The following is a 21,862-nucleotide window of genomic DNA, read 5'->3' as shown; positions in this document are numbered from 1 at the left end:
GAAGCAGGTAGAAACAGATAGATTGACTTCTTGTTTTCCTTTAACAGAAGGATCAAAACCCAGCAGAGTGCAAGCAGCAGTGAAGCAGGATGTATGTGGCCTTGAGGATAAACCTGCACTGTAATAGCCTAAACACAACTATTATTTACTTACAGCCTTATGTTTTTGTAGATTGAGAAGTTTTTTTTTTTTTTTTTAAAGGAAAGGAACTGATATTTTAAAAGACCAATTTGTTCTACTTAGCATTTTAACTAATTTTTCTGCCAGATATATTGAACGCACAAATTCTCTCATGCATGTTCATTCATTGCTACATAGTTTGGTTCTTCTTGGAGTAAGTAGACATGTAATTACTAGATTACAGTTATGAACATGAACAGAACTGTGAAATGAAACATACTTTTTTGTTTGCTGATTTCTTTCCTGAAGAACCAAAGTATTTTTTTCAGCTGATGGTTGAATGGGTTTAAGTTTGCTTGCACTAGCCAGTGCCTTTCATTGCTTTGTTACAGAAATAGAGTGACTTATACCAAGATAATTAATCATTTAAGAAACAAACCTTGTCAAAACAAGTATATGGTTAAGAATTTCCAGTAAGACCACACCTGATAACTTAGATTGTTAATCAGTTTTTGTATTTCAGGTGAGATAGCTACTATAAAAGACACCTTATTAACTCATAGTATGGTTATTGGTTACCACAGGGAAGTGAATAAAACTTAGTATTTTCTGAAGTAAAGCCTCATTATTTTAACTGTACTTTTAAATTTAACTTCTATTAACTAAGAATCTTTTCTTTGTGGTAGGGTCTACCTTCTGCTTCCCTGGAAAGGATGAATTTACATCATTTGACAAGCCTATTTCAAGTTTTTTGTTTGTTTGTTTGCTTGTTTTTGTTTTTACAGCCTAAAATAAAAATGTCAAATATAATTTTAGTTCTCAGAAGATAATGTCTTAATTTTGTACTAATTCAGGTAGCACAGGCCTAGCTTGAATTAAGTTATGTACCCAGTTTGCCATATTATTGAAGAAAAAGGTTTCCAACTTTGAAAGAGGTACTACATCTACTAATAAAGTGTGAAAAAAAAAGAGAGAATCTTAAATGATTTAATGTTTTTAATAAAAATTAAAAAGGTTAAATTTCATTTCCTTTGGTTATAACCATAGAGAAGGTCCCAGGCCTTCTACAATGAATTTCTAAATCTTAGAGCTTAAAGTACGAATATGTCATTTACTTACCCATGCCTTTTACTTTACTATGTATTAAAATGGGTAGTACTGTTTACTTAACTACCTCACACATGTGTTAAGGCATATTAAGTTAAATTTTATGAAATGTTTCTCAATTTCATTAAAAGCTCAAAAATTTGGACTTATTTTTACCACAAGTATGTGATATTCAGCATTTTATTTATGCCAAGGTTTGATAATTAAACTGGAAAACAAAGGTTACATACCTTTATTCTGGATCTGCTCCAGCAACACTTGCAGATCTTTGTGTAGCTCCTATTTCAGTAGAAGTGGATTCATGAACAACAACTGTTTCACAGAAGTCCAAGGATTTTCTTTCCAGCTATTTTAATTATGACCATATTAAATACTACAGACATTATGGGACTAAGACCATTTTTAGCAGAGGGAAATGCCATTAATTAGAGCTATAGAGCCACATTTAAAATACCTCAGGCTAATTACTGTTACTTTTGGGGATGAACTTTTGACTGTGAGGGTGGACTAACAATTGTAGTTTTAGGAAGACCTAGAGTTCCTGCTCTTAATGAAATTACATTGGGTTAATTTTTAGAGGTATACAGCTTAAGGTCTTGGAATATAAAAGTATATAGTACTATCCATTTTTTTATTTGTATAGTACTATCCATTCCTCTCCTGAGATTTTAACTTACTACTGGAAATCCTTAACCAATTGCAGTAGTTTGTAGGGAAAAAATGTCATGAGAATATCTCTTTTTCCTCTTTACTTTCAAAATGATTTTGGTTGTTTTGATTAGACATTCTTGCTGGTTTTTGTTTTTGTACCCATAGCTCATCTGAACACAGCTTTTTATGAACTTAAAAATTTTAATCTAAAGATAGAATCCCATTTTTGATGAACTTTAAAAAAGTAGCAGAATCACTACTTTCCCCCCAACCCCATTCCTTTAGGAAATAGCTATTGCCAAAGTGAAGAGGTAGATATTGTTTCATCTTGTTGTAAAAGGGGGAATGGTTTGCAGAGGAGTCATTTCTTAATAAAGTTGGAGTTTCAAGGGATATCAGTGTTCATCTTTGCCATCTCTTTAGTTTCAAAATGGTTCTATTCCATTCTAAAAATCTGAACTGTGTAATTTGAAATCCTTAATAAAATTTGCATTTAATTTTATAAAATGTACTGGTGATATTTCGGGTTTTTTTTTTTTAAACAATATATATACTTTTTTTTGAAGAGTGGAGAGATGTTTTGAGTAGAATATTCTATCCTTGGCCATGATGGCCTGTAAATTTGTGTATTAAGAGCAACCTCCGCAAACCTGCTAAATAGTTTGTTATTGAAAGATTTAGAAAGGAAGGAATTCTACAGTTCTACAGATTATACTGAGTAAACCACAGATTTTTTGAGACTCTTTGAATTTTGTCTTTACATTTTCAGTTTATGGTTTTCTCTAGCCCAAGCAGTGACTACCAAGAAGTTCTCTCATTTTTTCTCTCTCGAAATGGTAAAATCCCATATGATCCAGTTATAAAGTAATACTTTGAAAATTTTTTACTGTCTTTTTATTATTATTCAAATATGCTAATAAGACAGCAACAGTTCTATAAATTGATTGGTTTTTAATAGATCTCAGAGTTCTTTTATCTTGTCCACTGAAGCACTACTAGTGTTTATATGATATAAAAATGTCTTAATTGTATGGATTGGCTTACAGAGTAGTACTTTAAAAAATGGGATTCTACCTCTTTCCTTTTTAACTCATTTAGTAACATGTAAACCTGAAAAGGAGACATTAGCTTTGATAGAAATATTTTCATCTCTGAACAGGTTAATGGTATTGATTGGTGTATGATAAGGCCCTTAAGACAATGGAATTGACTTGTTTATATTACTGCTGCTTGTGAGACAGTATGAATCTGGGTTATCTGAGTTGTAGGCCATTCCCATTATTGAGAATAAAAATAAAGCTTGAATTTATTGTTTGTGAAAACCTCATCATACCATGCAGAAATATTAAACTTTAATATTTAAATATTCTTTGAATGCTTGGTTTTAGGGCTTGGTTTAGAATTTGAGTCCATTTTTAACGGGTTAGTCTTATAAAAAATTTTAGCCTTTATATTTTTTACTATTTAAATCTAGCCAAATGTTATTTTAGATGTACAGAATTAATGGGTAGTTTAGAAAAAGCATATGTTCTTTATAGGAACCTTAGGAAAGAGAAATATATGCTAATGTAGTTTTTAATCTTCTGCACTGTATATATACTTGGTAATTGTGAAATGGATTTTGTTTTGAAGACACATATTTATAATTTAGGTGATTTACTACTTAAAGCACCCAGTCTCTAATAGCTGAAAAGTAAATGTAAATGATGGTGAAATTAACTGAGATTAACTTATTGATATATATAGTGGTGATTTTGTATACTGGTTTAAAAATCTGGATATTTATGGATAAAAACCAGGTTCTTAGACTGATTAATAAGGATTACTTACTGATTTCAGAGAAATGGAAACATTGACTGGAGTGTGGAATTTATTTAAGGATAAATGTTTATCAAGTAGAAAACAATGTATTCAGTTAATTACATTTTCAAAAAGTACAATATTCTGTATCTTGTGTTTCTTCCATTTGACATTATACTGTACATCTAGGTTTTTAAGTTAAAAAAATTAAGGTATTGACTAATTTTCCTAAGTATAAAATAAGTGAGTAATGGAGCATAACAATTTAGAAATAATAAATTGCCAGGAGGAAATAAGTTGTTAATTCAGTTACTTAATTTTCATATTGAAAGTTGAGAGTTTATAACTTTCGTAGAGCTCTTATTTTGAGTCTTATCTTGAAACTCAGGAGAAAATGTTACTTAAAAACAGTACCTTTTAGTTCCTGTGTGATTTTTTTCGTTGGGTTTTAATGAGAAGTCTGTCTTTATTGGCCAGCAGGCTACTTCAGGGAAATGAAGCGGGAGGAGTGGGTGGCGCCACCTTGGGCTTGAAGGTGCTTCACAGGGCTAGTAGGTGATTGAGAACTCAATTTAGTGGCAGATTATCTCAGGCTTGATTTACACCTGCTAGAAGTCCTACCGTTGCGGCTGCCCACCATGTTTTTCCCATCACAGGCCCAGGTGTGTGGCTATTGCCGTAGGCTTCTCTGGGCGGCACCGTCTCTGCTTGGCCTCTCGCAGGCGCTTCAGCAATGAGTGCCGCTTCGCCCGCCTCCCACAGACGGCGCTGCTTCGTACAGCTGCGTCCGCTGTTAATAGGACACGTCCTGCAGCTCTGGTCCAGGTCCAGGCCGAGGTAGGTGAACTTGAAGAACGTCCGCTGCTTCCGTACCACTTCCGCTGTCTTGTGGGGTGTTACTTTTTTTTTTTTTTTTCAAGGCTAGTTCTTCAGGTATTTTAAAAAGAAAGAACCGGGGGTGAGTGATGAAAAATGCCAAGTGCTGGAAGTTGACAGAACTCATCAAAACAATGTTATTCATAGTTTTTCATCCACTATGAAGCTAGGCAATTGTGGCTCAAGTTTTTCATGAAGTGATTTCTTACAACACTCAAACCTTGTGTGAGAGCTTTTAGCTGGGATTTCATGGAAGAGTGGGAATTTGTATAGTGAGGGATGGAGCTGCTCAACAGAGCAGTTCAGGTGAAGGTCATTAAGTGGGATGGCCCATTCAAGGCAGTGAAAGAATGGAAGGCTTAGCTGTAGAAGTCCTTTTAAAGGGTTTAAGACACTGAGCACCTAGTTATAGAGTATTTCACGTGATGATGATCTTTCCATAAAGATAATTTCAAAAAGTCAAATTCTAGGCTTTTTGCAGGGGAGCAGTCCTTATTGATTGCAAATTTTCTCTATTTTAGTTGAAAAATTCCTGTATATTCTTTGCTCAAATCACCATTTACTGATTTTGCTGCATAATTCTATAGTCATGCATATATCTTTTTTTCTAAGCTACTTTACAAAGTTGAAGGCATTGTGCTGCTTTTTTTTTTTTTTTTTTTTTTTTTTGTCTTTTTAGGGCCTTGCTGGTGGCATATGAGGGTCCCAGGGGTTGAATCTGAGCTGTAGCCCCTGGCCTACGCCACAGCACAGCAATGCCAGATCCAAGCCACTTCTGCAACCTACACCACAGTTCACGGCAAGGCGGGATCCTTAACCCATTGATCAAGGCCAGGGATGGAACATGTGTCAACGTCAATTTGTTCAGCTCAAACAAATTTTCCGGGCTTCTTAGTCTGCTTTGTCCCAGCTCTGAAACTGGCTATTTCCCCAAGGATCCCTGGTTCCCTTTAATGGGAAGCGGTACTTAGATAAGTCCACATGATGGGTTTGCATTTTTCTAGGTTGTTTGTATTTCTAGGCCTTTTCATGTGATAGATTTAGGAAATACATTAAGAACTAAGTACAGGAGTTCCCCGTTGTGGTTCAGAGGAAATGAACCTGACTAGTATCTGAAGATGTGTGTTTGATCCCTGGACTCGCTCAGTGGGCTTTTTTAACTAACTTCAAGAACATTAGATTAGTAGTAGCTCATCCAGTTGGGTGTTATAGGTGAGGTTGCACTATAGGAATAAAAAAAATCATGAATAAAAGTGGAAAAGATTTTGTACTAAAAACCTCATGGAGCCCTCAACAAATTACCATAACCATCTTGTAATGACTATATTGATAAAACGTTAGTAGAATGGTTAAACATAAGCGTTGGAGTTCATCTTCCACCTGTTCATTCAGCCTCATTGTTTTGATGTCTTGTGAGATGGTGGTGAGCAGAAACCAGGGAACACATTAGTTCTTGGAGTGGTTAGAGAGTACTCAGAACCTGATGTATGTACAATATGAGCAGTTAATGAACATGCTTCCTAAACATAAGAAAACCAAGAATTTGTGATTGGGAATCACCTTTTGTAATTGATTTTGGCAGTTAAGGGTTTTTCTTTTTTTGTTTGTTTTGTTTTTGCTTTTGGTTCTAAAGGCAAAATGGCTCTTGGCTTAGAAGTATCCCTACTTGGTGTATGAAAGAACCCTGAGACTAAGACTGGATAATAAATATAAACCCATGCCCCTATTTTGAAGGGTTTTGATATTTGTTAAGAAAAATAGAATGATAATTTGTTACCCTTACCTAAAGTCAAGTTTTTTTTTTCTTTTTTACAAAATCTCATTTAAAAAATGCATGTTTATTTTCTTTTGTTAAATCCAGAGAAATCATCTAGGATAAAACTAAGTGAAATCTGATTATATTTAGATAGCTCATGCTCCAAAACACCCAAGTTGTCATTACTCAGCCCATCCATTTCCATCCCCAACATTTATTTACCTGGATCCTTGCACATTATTGGACAGTCTAGGAATGGAGAGAGAGACAAACGTGTCAGTCTTTAGACCACTTGTGATTTTAGACAAATGGCTTGGAGTGTGGACCTAGAACCTTTAGAGCAACTTGGACATCAACAACACCTGTCTAGCCTGCAATTGGACTCTTTCAATCATGCCTGGCTGTCTTTTCTTTCACTTCCTTCTTTCCACCGGGTCTTTCATGCATATATCTTACTAGCTCAACATAGGTTCTTTTTCTTTAAATTAATACCTGCTTTCTTTGATTCTTCAGTTCTGATCTGGTTTTGCCAGTTCAAGAAGTACTTTAGGAATACTCATTCATTACTGTATTCCCTTAACTTCCAGTGCTAGTCCAGGAAGGTGGTAGGTATACAACAAGTTTTTGTAGGTGTCACATTTCTACTTGCTGAGCTGCTTATATTGAGAAAACCAGTAAAACAACAAAGCTGGATTATATTATGTAAACTCAGTGGGACCATCAGAATGTGGAGAGTTGTATTGGTGACTTGCAGTTACCTAGTACTGCATAACAAAACCATTCCCAAAACTTGAAATATCAACAAGATTTATTTTACTGACTGTGCTTAGATAGTTCATTTCTGCACTACTGAGCCTCACTGGAAGCAGCTTTAAAGAATAGGGACTAGAATCATCTGAATGCTCTTCATGCACCGGTGTTCTATGCTGGATAAGGCTTCAGGTGAGATATGTCCAGAACTTTACCCAGACTTCACAGAGTGGTGGCTGGAGTCCAAGAGTTGGGCCAAGTTTTATCCTTTTAGGACTTGCCCTGGGAAGTCATCACTTCTGTATTCTGTTGGTTTAATGGGAGAGCACTCTACATCTTCCTGGAGGAATAAGATTTGAGGAAGGTGAGAAGAACTGATATCTTTTAAGGGCTGCAATTTATATATGGAAATTTAGTTTCAGTGGGACTTTGCATTATAAATTTTAATCATCATTTTTAAAAATTCAACCATTTAAGATAATAGAAATAGGAGTTCCCATTGTGGCTCAGAGGAAACGAATCTGACTAGTATCCATGAGGATGCAGTTTTGATCCCTGGCCTCCCTCAGTGGGATCTGGCATTGCTGTGTGCTGTTGTGTAGGTCAAGCCAAGGCTTGGACCTGGGGTTGCTATGGCTGTGGGGTAGGCCAGCAGCTATAGCTCCGATTTGACCCCTAGCCTGGGAACCTCCATATGCGGTGCTTGTGGCCCTAAAAAGACTGGGAGAAAAAAAAAAGATAATGGAAAGAATACTTTATTCTTAGAGTTATTTGAGGATGGTAATTCTATATGTAAGGATAGAAGTTAAATAACAGGAGTTGCTGTGTAGCTCAGCGGATTAAGACCCCAACATTGGTGTCCATGAGAATGTGGGTTTGATCCCTGGCCTGCCTCAATGGGTTAAGGATCCAGTGTTGCTGCAAGCTGTAGCATAGGTTGCAGCTGTGGCTGCAGATCTGGCATTCCTGTGGCGTAGGCCAGCAGCTGCAGCTCTCATTAAACCCCTAGCCCAGAAACAACAATATGCTGCAAGTACAGCCCTAAAAAGAAAAAAAAAAGTTAACTGCTGCACATTTGATGTCAACTTTTTTGGCCTCTGCCTGTACTCCCCCCTGTTCCAGCTTTATGCTCTGCTTTGCTGTCCATGCCAGATGGTTTCCATCTTTAAAATTGCTTTATTGTCTGAAGTGGCTGTTGCCACTCTTAGCTATCAAGGCAAAAGACTCCTGGCATCCAGCCATCTTTAGAGATGAACCTATGATTTGTGCTTAAAGCATCAAAGGGAGGCTGGTAAATATAATAGACCTGGGCATCTAAGGCTGAAGCTAAGATTGTTACGAATTGGAAGATCAGAGGCTGGGAAGACAGCCACATCAGCCTTACAGGCTTAAGAGCTTCAGGTTGAGAAAAGGGATGGAGGATATCCTGGAACAACGTGAGGCAAACAGCTGGACTTTAGAAATAGGTAAACTGGTTTCAGAAAGCTAACTTACAGATACAGCCCGAAGGATGAGTTCTAACTGGAGTCTTAACCCATGGTCCAGGGCCTTTTGCTTTATCTTACATATCTTAACTGCATGCACGAGTGAGGTCGAGACAGTAACTTAAGCAGAAGCGTAAATGGAATCTCATTAGAAACAAAAATGGCTGAATGTTATAATTTCTGACTGTTAAAGGACAGTGATTATTAGTTTGTAGTCATGAGTTGTATGGTGATTTTGATTTTGTCTCTAACTTGGGGATTTTCTTTTCCTAATTTAGGTTTAGAGGCAGTGTGGAAGCTTGCCATAAAAAGGCTTCCCCAGTTCTGTCTTTGATAAAAAGCCTTCTTCCACCTTTCTGGACCCGGCTACCCTACAGAATTTTTTAAATTCCATTTCTTTTGCTCTTTGGTTTTCTTGTCAGTTACCCTGTGACACACCCATCGTGCTCCAATCCTTGTTATACAAACCTGAGTTCCACTTCTAAAGTAACCTTGCCATTTCCTGCAGCCCCCAAGCAAGTTTATACCATTTGTTTCCCTTCGTTTTAACTTTTGGAAAGAATTATCTACACTCCCTACTTTTATTTTTTCCTCTAATGCCGAAAAAAGGCCTTTGCTCTTTCACTGATTTACTCACTTAAAAAATATATCATGGAGATCCCGTCGTGGCGCAGTGGTTAACGAATCCGACTAGGAACCATGAGGTTGCGGGTTCGGTCCCTGCCCTTGCTCAGTGGGTTAAGGATCCGGCGTTGCCGTGAGCTGTGGTGTAGGTTGCAGACGCGGCTCGGATCCCGCGTTGCTGTGGCTCTGGCCCGTGAGCTGTGGTGTAGGTTGCAGACGCGGCTCGGATCCCGCGTTGCTGTGGCTCTGGCGTAGGCCGGTGGCTACAGCTCCGATTCGACCCCTAGCCTGGGAACCTTCATATGCCACGGGAGCGGCCCAAAAAAATAGCAAAAAGGCAAAAACAAACAAACAAAAAAAATTGCCAAAAAAAAAATATATCAATAATGATCAAACCGAAGTCTGTTCTTTCAGACTATGTGCTATGTTGTGATTGAAGACTGGAAGAGGGAGTTGCCCCTGTAATCCAGTCCCTGAAGTGAAGAGATTTGCCCACTGGCTATCCATCAGAAACTCCAGTTGCAAACAACAGGAGCATTATTCCTAGTTTGAGTAGAAGTGGATTTAGGCTAAAAGGTGCTTGTGGGCTCTTAATGGAGGGCAGAGGCTGAGATGCTGATCTGCTAGGGCAGTGCTCAAAGTTCAGGGCTTCCACTGTCACTGTGAGAATGCCTGGTGTTTCTCTGCTGCCACCCTTGATGATGACTCAGAAGTCAGTGTCAATATAATATTGCTTGCTTGCATACAGTGTCTCATGTTCTGAATTTAGTGCTTTTAATGTACCACCAGATTCTCCTGAACCCAGTTAACTTGCTGACCATTTTTAGCAAAATGTCTTTAGTGTGCCTCCCCTGTTTTGAAGGTCAGTGTATTTTCAGACAGAACTGACATTTAGCCTTCAGTTTAAGCACTCAGTTAGCAATCAGCAATCAGCATCATTACTAACATTACTAACATCATTACTAGGTACTAACATTACTAGGTACTAACATTACTAGATACTAACATTACTAACATCATTACTAGGTACAATGATGAAAACACTTAACTCCTGATCCATTTGGAAGTAGTGCAATATGATTTGGAATTACTCAGCCAAAAGAAAGCTAAGAGGTGGAATTTAAGGTGGACTTTGAAAAATGAAAGGTTACAGAGGTCTTGGAAAAGCTAAGACGGCACAAGTAGGTAAGTGATAGAGCTCACTTAGGGTTGAGCAGAAGGAAAGTCTAAATTGTAAAGGCAAGTCGAGCTTTATTATTCTGTGGAGGGTTTTCCATGCCAGATTAAGGAGTTAGAATATGCAGTAGGAGGAGACTGAAATTTTTCTGTCACATTTTAGGAATAGAAGTAGCAAGGCAGTGTGTTGGGTGGTATGGACTCAAGTGGTTGGACTGTTACAAAAGTGTGAATGACAGAAAAGAGAACATAAATTAGGCTATTGGCAGAATAGAAAGGACAGACAGCTGATTGGCAGTGCTTGATCTAGGGTTGTATTAACAGTTTTTTAAACATTTCGATAGAGCACCTAAGACCCTTTACTATTCTGAATTGCTCTAAGCTGTGTTATACAAATTGATCACTAGGAGGCACAGTTGATCAACATAAGGTGAAAAGGAAGGCAGCTAAAAGGACACATGTGAAACCTGGATAGTTCTGTATTCAGTTCAAGAGAGTTAACTTTTTCAACTAGGCATTTTGGAAATAAGCTCTTTAAAAAAGTATTTTTACTAAGTAGTATTTTAGGAAATGAAGAGTTGAATGGTGAAGAACATTGCAGTCTGGATGGACCTTTATGCACTGTTGAGGGTGACCTGACTTGTATTTTCATGGATTATTGGGCTTTTAACTGTTTCTTTTAGATATTTGAACTTTATCCAAATCTTTCAAGATGGTCTTTTTTCATGAGTTCCTACTGTATATTGCAAATTATGATGTTTATAGGTTAAGCAATTTATAATCTTATAATCAAGTCGTAAATGAAAGTGAACACAATAACTTTCTAAATTCTGTTAAATGTCTTTAAGCCAGTGTTGATTAATGGACTTCTAAGCAAATATCTGACTAACTGCCAACTAAGAGAAACTGCTAGCAATTCAGTTCCATGTGTAGTTTCTTATTTTTTAAAAAATTACTCTTACAAGCAAGCAATGGGATGATACTTAAATACCTATTGTATGTTGCTCAGAAAAAGAAAGGTTTATAGCACTTATTTTACATAGCATTTATAAAATATAATAGCGTTTAAAGTTCAGAGAGGTCTAACATATATAGTAGTTAATCCATTTTTTAAAGTATACCAAATATAAATAATAAGACAAGTTTCAGAAGTTTTTTTTTTTATGAAGTCCTGTTATAGTTTGAAAAAAATTTAAAGTAGGATGCATGATGAAAAATCTGTTAAAAGTATTCAAAGACATTTGATTTTTTTTTTTTTTAATGACAGATTCAGGCTTTTGAGTCCATTTAAAATTTCTACATATGTTAGGCTCCTACTCTGTGCTAGGAAATTTATTAGGTGTTTGGGATACAACAAAACAGTGATCTTTGCCATCTTAAAAGAGCTTGCATTCTACAAGAGTGGAAACAGAAATATAAGCAAAAGGCATTATAAATTATTCGGTATGTTAGGAGGTAATACATGCTATGGGAAAAGTTAAGGGAAATTGGATGGTTGCAATTTTAGACTGATTAGCAAAGGTCTCATTGAGCAAAGACTTGAAGAAAGTGATTGAGATGACAAAGAGATTGTAATATAGATGGTAAGACAACAAGGATAGAGTCGAGGCAAAGCCCTTGCAGTAATTCAGGGGAGAGATGAGGTGATTTGGATCAGGGCGGTAATGAAGGAAGTTGAGAGAAATGGACAGAATATAGATATAGTTTGAAGACATAACTGATGGGATTTCTTGACTCAACTGGCAAGTGAGTAAAGGATTATTGTAAGGTAGGCGTCCTTCTAAACATTTGTAGTTCTGGGGCAAGAGTACAATGGAGACACCAATGATTAAATATTTTAAAGCCTTGTGAAATGAAAATGCACCCAACACTACTCTCTTGACAAATAAATCTTCATAAGTGCCTGGAACAGGTTTGATTTCAGATCCTTAAAAGTCCTATGCCAGAAACTTCTTGTGAGAAAGCTGATCCTTTGCCCATGTCTCACCTTCCTTCTCTTCCCATCCTTGCCTCTGAATTAAATGGCAAGAGGCCTTCTGCACATTTGTGTGGACATCCTAGCCTATATGTTCAAAATCAGTGGTGATATAACACACTTTGAAATAGCCAAAATTATTTAGGCAGGGTATTTGGAATCCTGAATAACTGAAATGTAGTCTAGAAAGAGTATGAGTTCCAGATAGACACGTAGTATTGGTTCTTCTAAAGCTCGTGGCCTCCACAGGCTTGTTTTTGGTTTTTGGTTTTTAGTTTTGGCTGCACCCATGGTATTTGTAAGTTCCCGAACTAGGGATGCAACTGCACCACTGCAGTGACAATGCTGGGTCCTTAACCAGGAAACCTCTCTCTCTCTCTCTCTCTTTTTTTTTTTTTTTTTTTTTTTTTGCTTTTTAGGGCTGAATCTGCAGCATATGGGAGGTCCCAGGCTAAGGGTTGAATTGGAGCTGCAGCTGCCAGCCTACACCACAGCCACAGCAACATAGGATCAGGAGCTGCATCTGTGACCTACACCACAACTCACAGTAGTGCCTGATCCTTAACCCACTGAACTAGGCCAGGGATGGAACCTGCATCCTCATGGATACCAGTTGGACCCGTAACCCCATCAGCCATAACGGGAACTCCCTTGGCTTGTTTTAAGAGCAGTACCACTCCAAGAATTTTGGTTTTGGCCTGAGCAGCTGTACAGATAAAATTGCTACCAACTGAGAGGCTGCAGGTAGGTAGAACAGGTCAGGGTGAGGAGGTAAATTTGGGAGTGCATATATTTGAGTTCTCTGTCAGATACCCAAATAGTACTGTAGGGAAAGGGTAAAGGAGACAATTCAATTTACAGTAACAAGTGACCTGGAATATATAACAACTGAAGGCTGTTTTTTTTACTGCAGCCGTTCTAACCATGATCTTTGCCTCCAGATCCTTACTGAACCACTTCTATCTAGGAATTTGTTTCAACCAATCTTATATAAGCCTATGGACTCCATCCTATTGGCATGCTTTCTTTAAATTTTTTATTTAAGCAAAAGTTCTATGAACCCTGTTTTCTATGAAAAACCCCTCAGATTTTCTCCTCTAGTGAACTACTCAGCAGTATATGTGCCCTTGCCTGGCATGTTAATATTATTATTTTTTAACTTTGGTGGTCTTTGTTTTATTCTTTGACAACAAGCAGTTGGATAAATTTGGGAGTCTTGGGCATATAGCTGTTATTGAAAAGGATAAGACTGGATGCAATCAAGGATAAGACTGGATGCGATCAACAAAGGAGTGAGTGTAGATAAGAAGAGAACCAAGGACTCAAAGATTAAAAGGTTGAGAAGAGGAGGAACCTGTAGAGGAGAGAGACTGACCAGGAAAGTGGAAGGAAAACTAGGTGATACCTTGAAGTCAGTGAAGAACTGTATCCAAGAGATGATCAGCCATGTCAGATGCTCCCAACAGACATCTTTATCTGGCAGGCCCTACCTAATAGGCTTTCCAGACTTTTTTCCAAAGCAATGATTTGTTAGTGAATTTTCTAAACTTTAGTAATTTTTAAGTGACGTTTGTAGGTTTTCAGTATATACAACTGAAGTTGTGGGGTTTTTTTAGGGAAACAGTTATTTCCTGCAATTTGCTTTCTGTGGATTTATTTGTCTTTAAAAAATGGTAGTGTGGTCATTTTTGTGAGTTGGTGGTGACTGGTGAAATTGAGAACAAAATTGTCATCAATCTACAAGATTCCTGCGCTGAGATCTCTAATAATCAATTCCATTATGGTCTGGGAAGGCAAATTGTACACTGAGCCATTTATAAAGTCACTAAGTCCTGAAATACCCAACTGGATATTCTGAGTTTTAAAGTCTAGTTATAAAAAAATAAGTGCTCTTGAAAATCGTGCTGGTTGTTCAGACAGTGTGAAGTAATTTAGATAGAATGCACTTGTTACATCCTGATAAACTGCAGAAGGTGAGCAAACACCAAACCGTGTGTATCTCTTAAGAAAATGGCTTGGACTTCCAGAATACATCATATTTTTACCCACTCAAGCTTGTATTGTATCATTTTCCCATATGAAATGTTTTTCCAACTACACCTGCCCTGAGAGACTCTGAATTACCCATTTAAAAGAAGTATCCTTTCTAAATGAGCTGAAGAATTGCATTCTGTTAAAAAGAGGAACAGCTGGTCATGTAGAAATTCTCAGGAATGCTCACTTGTCCTATAAAGGTAGAGAAAAAACTGAGATGTTAGGTGTAGGGTTGGTCATTGGTGTATAGATTTTTTTTTTAAATGTGGACTTACTAGAAATTAAAATTACATAATTTTAATAATTGCTATTCTCTTAAAAGAGTGCTAATTCATTAACAATGTGAAGGCCCTGAGAACCTGCTAAGTACAATTTAGGTCTCAGGATTGTGCTTGAATTGTCCCATTTGCTGGAAAGTTGTTCTTTAGATTAAAATTCAGGACCTTCCTGTGTTTAAAAGTTACCCTTTGTTCTTGATTACCTTGGGATTAACTTCGAATTTCTTAAGCACGACACACAAAGAATTTGACTCTTGCTCAGCTCTGCAAGCTCATCTGTCTCCCTTTTGAATTCTTTGTTCCAGCCAGATGAAACTACAGATGAGCCAAGCTTTCCCTTTGTCCTTGTGCTCAAGGAGCAGCCTTTCCTCTTACCTGGGCCACTCTGACTTGTCCACCCCGATTTCTTTTTTATTGGTTTGTTTTTGGCATTTTTTTCTTTATTATGTTAAAACACTATCCCCAACACTTAGAACAGGGTCATGAACAAATAAGTGTTCAATAAGTACTTATCAAACACTACCTATCTGAGGTATGTTTAAGACATTTGTTCCTATTTATTTTTTAATTTGTGTAGTTCTTCATATTTTTAAGATCGTTACCTAGTTGGGGTTCTCTGTGTACTTAATACATTTCCCCAAGAGCTTTGGTCTCAGTTTATGCTCTTTATTCTGCTATGTTTCCCAGAATTTATAGAAATTGTTTAAACGGAGTAGAAGGGAGCTAGGGGCGAGTGCAGCATTTCCTTCCCCACATTACTGGTAAATGAGGTCACAAGTGATCTAAACCGTTGGGCGTTTGCAAAGAGGGGCCCGCAGGGCCAACCTGCAGGTTTTGGAGGGCTCGACCGCCTTGAAATATGCGGGTCATTTCCTGGGTTTGTAAGACGAGTTACAAATTCACATTCAAATATGTGTGAGATACTGTAGGCTGTACGGATGGGTTAAGAAGGAATTTAGAGAGCTTGCGAACGGGTGAAGAGAGGCTCCTGCCTGAGCTCCTGGCCCGAGTAAAGGAAGGTGAGGTCTCAAGTGGGTCTCTTTCCCCTACCTCTTCCAAACGGGACAGACGGTAGCGCTATTGCCTCAAGTATCGCCACTCAGCTCCAAGAAGGGCTAGTTAGTGACCGTAAGCGAATGAGCGTGAAGACACCCTGTCCTCACTGCCTTTGTGCGCTGAGATTTTTACGGAAGGGGGGCACTCTTTCTCGGCTCGCGAGCCTCACCCTCAGCCTCCCAACTCGCCTGGGCCAGGACGCGGGCTCTACGGGATCTTGGAGCCCAGCGCGAATCCCCAGGGCTGGTTCCCAAGGGCAGAGGATTGGCATACTAGACAGTGTCTGGTAGTTGTACCCACCCTCGTAGTCCCAACATTTTCTGAAGCTGTTAGCAGAGCGCCCCACCGGGAGGAGAGGAGGGAGGGCTGGGGATGGCCTCTTAGCACCCTCTGCGCGTCGGCATTCTTCGCCGGGCGGCTGTGGCCCCAGGCGGAGGAGAGGAGTTTCCGGGGCTCAGGGCCCTGCAGCGATCCCGGCCAAGGAGCGCGGAAGCCAGTGGGCGGCGAGAGGCGGAGCGAGGGATGCGGGGGGGCGTGGACGCGGCCGGCTTTGGAAAGGCCCCAAGTTAATGAGGCGTACGCCGGCGGCAGAGCGCCTTTCAGAGCTGGGCTTTCCCCCGCGGCGCGGGCGCCAGGAGCCGCCTTTTCCGCTGGGTGTCACTCGGGGGTGGGGGGGATGGTCCATTCAAAAGCGCCGCGAGGGGGCCCGGCCAGTGCCCTTCAGTGAGCGCTTGCAGGAGGAAGGCAGAGGCCCGGCGGCTCGCAGCTCTGGGACCTTGTGGCGCATCAGGACGCGGCTACCTTGCTGCCCCGACCCCGAGCCGCCGCCGCCACAGCCTCTCTGCTTCCTGCGCGTTAGCCTCTTTTGCGCGCTCCGGGCGGGTGGCCGCGGGAGCCGCTGGGGCGAGGACGGCGCGCGGCTGCTGCTGCTGCCCCCGGCCAGGGCAGCTGGAAGTAGAGAGGCCGAGCCGATCGGCGGCTCGCCCTATGCCGGGAGGATGTTGGAAAGCAGCGGCTGCAAGGCGCTGAAGGAGGGTGTGTTGGAAAAGCGCAGCGACGGGTTGCTGCAGCTCTGGAAGAAAAAGTGCTGCATTCTCACCGAGGAGGGGCTGCTGCTCATCCCGCCCAAGCAGCTGCAACACCAGCAGCAGCAGCAGCAGCAGCAACAACCCGGTCAGGGGTCGGTTGAGCCGTCCCAATCCGGGGGCCCCGCTGTGGCCAGCCTTGAGCCGCCAGTCAAGCTCAAGGAATTGCACTTTTCCAACATGAAGACCGTGGACTGCGTAGAGCGCAAGGGCAAGTATATGTACTTCACTGTGGTGATGGCTGAGGGCAAGGAGATCGACTTTCGGTGCCCGCAAGACCAGGGGTGGAACGCCGAAATCACGCTGCAGATGGTGCAGTACAAGAATCGACAGGCCATCCTGGCGGTCAAGTCCACGCGGCAGAAGCAGCAGCACCTGGTCCAGCAGCAGCCCCCGCAGCCGCAGCTTCAACCCCAAGCCCAACCCCAGCCTCAGCCCCAGCCTCAGCCCCAGTCCCAAGCCCAGCCACAGCTCCAACCCAGGCCCCAGCCACAACCCAAGCCTCAGCCGCAGCAGATCCACCCTCATCCGCATCCGCACCCGCACCCGTATCCGCATCCACACTCGCATCCGCATCCACACGCACACCAACAACCGCTTTCGCAGCCGCACGGTCACCGGCTTCTCCGCAGCACCTCCAACTCTGCCTGAAGAGGGCAGCACCTGGGCCAGACAAGGTGAGGTTCTGGCAACTTGGGTACTAAGGACCCTTCGGAGGGGTGGGTCTGGGGAGTTGAGGGTGTTAGGAGTAGGAAACCTGTTCACAGGTTTGGCTCTTGAGTGGAAAAATGAGAAATCAATCCAGCTTTCTGTGAGGTGGAAAGAAGGGAAGCAAGCTGGAGCCAGGAGAGGAGAGGGCAGAGAGGGGAGGGTGGCGGGATTCCGGCCAGGCAGAGACTTCGGGATCGCCTCCCGCCCACGCTGACACGCATGTTCTGTGGTGTGCACCCAGCGTCGCTGCTGACTCTCTCCTTGTCACCAGCACCACTGGACTGTGTCTCAGCACTCAAGGGAGCGATCCCGATGTCTTTCTGAGCGTGCTTTGTCCGCCGGCCAGGCCTGAAGAGAACTGGGTCTTGGAGGAGTCTGAGCCACTCACTTAAATCCGTGTCATTTCTTTTCAGGTTTTGAGGACTTGAGGAAGTGGGACAAGCACCTTTCTATTGTCTTCACTTGGATCGAAAGCAAAACAGTCTCCCAGTCCGCAGCAGATCAAGTAGTTTGGACATAACCCGACTGATAACTTGTGATTTCACTTAGTTTTCTGCATACTCTTCATCACAATGCAAGAAATGATCTCGAGTCCAGAAGGCTTTATTTATGAACCTTTGAAAAGGATCTTCCAGTATGATGGACCTTCTAGGAGCGATGATGTACTGTAATTTTATTTTAATGTATTTTGATTTATGATTATTTATTAGGTTTTTTTTTAAAATGCTTGTTCTAAGACATTTCTGAATGTAGGCCATTTTTCAAAAAAGAAACTTTATTTTCAAAAACCTGCTCCCTAGTAAGTTCTAATCTTGGGAAAGAAGAAAGTAAAAGGGTGGTGGAGGGGACACGTTGAGAGTCCATTATTCCTAGGGCATTTTCAGAAGGTCTGACACTTCATTGTTATACCAGGTAGTTGAAATTAAACTCTCTGATGTTACTTTTTTTTTTTTTTGGGAAGTTTTTTTTTTTTCTTCGACATATATTTTGTGTAGAATAGAAATTTAAAGAAGCTAAATGTTCAGAATTGTATAATTATAAAATCTACTTGTTTTTCTAAAAGGAATCAGTAGTAATGTCTAATTCAAAATATTTAAACCATAACCCCAACTGATGGCAGGATGATCATATCCTGAAAATATGAGAGAGCTGGGTTTGCTATAGGAAAAGCCTTGCTTAGATCATCTATACGTGAAGGTTTTAATAAGGAGTTTTCTATGATTTCTGAGTATGAATGCATTAGATGTTTCATTTCAAAAAACATAGTGGGGAAAAATAATTATTTCACTTGATGGAGAGCACATTTGTGTTCTTATCCACAGTAGAGATTACCCTTCTCTAAGAGCTTTGCACACTTACATGAATCACATTTTTTGGCCTTTTTCCTTTGTTCTAAAAGCATATTCTAATATCTCATAGTTTGAAATACAGTTTGTAAATATTTCAAAGGACTAGTCATAGCTTTTTGTTTGCATTCTGAGAATAATGTTGATCAGAGACACCAACTGTTTTGCTTTTTATTGCTCTGTGAGAAATCCGAGGGTTATATGTTTTGTTGTTAGGTTAGCTAAACTCAGAAATTGAAAAAGGAAGGACTGGATAAACACTGGATTTGCAGTAAGAAAACAACCCCAGTCTTGTTTTAGCAGCAGCTTGTTCAAGATTCTGAGGGAGGAGCGTGTTGGGGGGATGGAAGAAGAGGATGTGCTTTTAAAGGTAGAACAAACCCTCTTCTGTGTTAAATCAAAAGGATGGTCAAAATCCACAAGGGCAGATGCTACTTAAGTTTAAAAAGAGCCATAGATGCTCCCAAATTCTCTTGGGGAAAATCACTTCCTATCTGCATGGCTTTACTAACAGGTCTCTGTATTCCATTATCTTTTTCACAAAGTCTTGATCAGTATTTTTCCAGCTACCAAATTGGAGTGGTCAGTATTAAGCCGCTGCTAAGTTCTATAGGTGAGAAATAGCAATAGAATTTCATAAAATGAATAAATATCTTTATTCTCCTCCATCTAAAAAGCAGTTTCAAGGTCAAATTATTTCTCAGTGCAATATGTAAATGATGAAGATTTGAGATCATAATGCTAATCCAGAAAGTGCCAGGGGGAAATACAATTCAAGCAAATGGCAAGCAAAACTTAAGTGGATTCCCACTTCAAGAGGCTAAGTTGCAGTTGTGAAAAAATCCATACATAATAGGAGGCTCAGAGAGCAGATCTCAAGAGTTCTTAAGTCAAGCTGGGTTTGACTTCTTTGAAACTACTGCTGTTATGTTTTAATAATGCCTCATTGTACTATCGTTTTAATACATGCAGATCCTCTAACCCCAATTAAACCACAGCCTTTTTTCCAGGTTAGGATTGTTCTTTCAAATTCTTATTCAATTAAAAAAAGTAAAATCCAGACCAAATACTTTAAAAGTTAAGATTCATGTAGGTTTTTAAGGCATTTGTATCTTGTTAGCTTACTTATAGGCTAGGTAGGGTTGTCAAAACAAACAAACAAACAAAAAAAACCTCAGGCTCCCTCCTGACTGCTAGAATTTTTTCTTTCCTGCAGTAGTTGTGGTTCTTAACATGCCCACCAGAATCATGGCTCCTTGTCTTATTTTTACACAGCTCTTAGTCCTTGCTCTGCTGTGACATTTATATTGAGTTGACTCTCTTAGTGATTCTCTAGTCTGAACCCCTCTTAGTGTTTAACTGTGAAACCTCAGAAATTAGGAGAGGAGTAGGATGATTTTTGTTGCGTAACACTTACTATGGCTTAATAATTTTTCCAAATAAACAACAACAACAAATGAGCATGCTTAACAATACTCAACAAAAGAAAATACAAATGCAAATTATTTAATGTGTTGGTGGCTCTATTTTATCTGCAAGAGAACGATGCAAACCACCTAGGAGATTATGAGGCCGGACAAATCACCTTCATGGAGAAAGGTAAAGATACTTCTTTCATCCCACAAAAAGGAAGAAGGATAGGACAGGTCCACTAGAAAACCCACCCCTTAAACAAACATAAAATGTAAAAGATTGGAAAATTTAAAGGAATGTCCTATCTGGAAACTGGACTTTTTGTCTTTGAAATTGTGTTGGCATCAAGCCTCATACACAGTGATCTCAATAACTATTTGTTGGGACAAATGAATGAAAGAAGGAAAAAATATGTAACCCCAGCACCCAGAAGGTAGTTTCTCTTGCTTCACACAGTGCTTCTTTTACTTGCTCTCATGCCGGTCCCTGAGAATGACTAGCACTGATATGAAACCCCTTGGATATACTTTCTTAGTGGAAGTCCACATAGATCTGCGTATGCCCTACAGGGAGTGCTGAGGTCAGAGTAAATGGCTATAAAGGGCCCTTTCAAAATGAACATTTCCCTCCTAGAGGAAGGTTGATTCTCTCATCATGGAGAAATCAAACTAATTTTATAATTTCACTTCACATATTTTTCCAGTGGAGGTTAAAAAAAAAAAACAAAAAAAAAACAAAGCCCAATTTGTTGCTTAAAAAAGTTCCTCTAACACTGTTATGAAGTCTGGTTTAAGTTAAAAAGCTTGTTTTAACTTTTTTTGCTGTCATATACCAAACACTATTTCTCTTAAAGACTTCTTCATTTTAAATCTGCCACTATACGAGTTTGTTGCCAGTGTGTGAGTTTCTAACACATCCCATTTTTCCTGTTCCCAAGGAAGGTGACTTGGCTTTAGCTTGGCTCCAAGTGTTTACAGTGTCCTGTTCCATGGTAGGTTTAGAAGAGGGATCTAAGACTTGAATGAAACTGAAGCGATCTCATAGAAAATAAAAATTGTAGGATGAGGATGGGCCTATAAATATGTGAGTTTCAGATTTTTTTGTAAATATCAAACTAATTGGTTTTTGCTTTACCAATAAAATGGTCTTAGCAGAATAAAATTTAAATTTGGGAATTATAGAGCTCAATATTAAACTTAGCCATGATTCAAGAGAAATGCACTTCTTTACCTAAGATGCATTAATTGTAGAATTGTATTGGTTGGGTTTTTAAGAACTATTTTCCAAATTCTTGACATGGTTTAAAGGGTGCAGTGCTGAATAGCCAATCTCGATTTACATGAGATTGGATGGCAAAGTGATCTGTGACTTTGTGGGCGGGACATCTGCCAAATGGAGTACACAGGATCCAACAGGATTTCTTAGACGAGATTGGGCGAGTTCAGGGTGGTATGTCCTAGACCAACAGGGTTTCTTAGAAAGGGCATTATTGTCCAGTGACGGAAGCAGAAGGACCCTGGACCTTTAGAAGCAGCTACATAAAAGCTGCATAAAAACTCTTACCTGGGGATTTCCTGCTGTGGTGCAGTTGGTTAAGGATCTGGCATTGTCAAAGCTATG

At 39.9% G+C, this 21,862-nt stretch overlaps 3 protein-coding genes across 22 annotated transcripts in view; all 3 read left to right on the top strand.

The window, feature by feature from the left end:
• Positions 1-3,984, top strand: part of NAP1L1 (nucleosome assembly protein 1 like 1) — a 35,679-nt gene extending 31,695 nt beyond the window's left edge. For 2 of the 9 annotated variants that reach the window (XR_014845297.1, XR_014845295.1), the window contains 2 exons: positions 48-91; positions 807-2,385. Coding sequence is in view for 5 of the 9 variants with exons in the window: in NM_001444676.1 (NP_001431605.1) it covers positions 48-83 (36 nt within the window). In the remaining 4 variants the exon portion in view is untranslated. Of the gene's footprint in view, positions 1-47 lie in introns of all 9 variants that reach the window. The other 7 variants (XR_014845296.1, XR_002343815.2, NM_001444676.1 and 4 more) reach the window with 4 other exon arrangements.
• Positions 3,985-16,250: 12,266 nt separating this feature from the next.
• Positions 16,251-18,271, top strand: PHLDA1 (pleckstrin homology like domain family A member 1). The gene is made up of 2 exons (XM_021092050.2): positions 16,251-17,449; positions 17,897-18,271. Exon 1 carries the CDS (start codon positions 16,257-16,259, stop codon positions 17,421-17,423), a length of 1,167 nt encoding a protein of 388 aa, XP_020947709.1. The 5' UTR covers positions 16,251-16,256; the 3' UTR covers positions 17,424-17,449; positions 17,897-18,271.
• Positions 17,984-21,862, top strand: part of LOC146403340 (uncharacterized) — a 481,678-nt gene continuing 477,799 nt past the window's right edge. For all 12 annotated transcript variants that reach the window (XR_014845428.1, XR_014845435.1, XR_014845440.1 and 9 more), the window contains exon 1: positions 17,984-18,145. Coding sequence is in view for 2 of the 12 variants with exons in the window: in XM_085025109.1 (XP_084881235.1) it covers positions 18,056-18,145 (90 nt within the window). In the remaining 10 variants the exon portion in view is untranslated. The remainder of the gene's footprint in view (positions 18,146-21,862) is intronic.

Source organism: Sus scrofa, chromosome 5, assembly GCF_054392235.1.
Source record: "Sus scrofa isolate SSC_HxYL_T2T_F1_AM1 chromosome 5, Sscrofa_HxYL_maternal_Yorkshire_Landrace_v2.0, whole genome shotgun sequence".
Classification (NCBI taxonomy): Eukaryota; Metazoa; Chordata; class Mammalia; order Artiodactyla; family Suidae; genus Sus; species Sus scrofa.
This window is presented reverse-complemented; position numbering and strand designations above follow the sequence as displayed.

What these genes read in the sequence shown, in the direction of transcription:
- PHLDA1 (XM_021092050.2), top strand. Translation starts at nt 16,257, where the DNA reads ATGAGGCGTACGCCGGCGGCAGAGCGCCTTTCAGAGCTGGGCTTTCCC.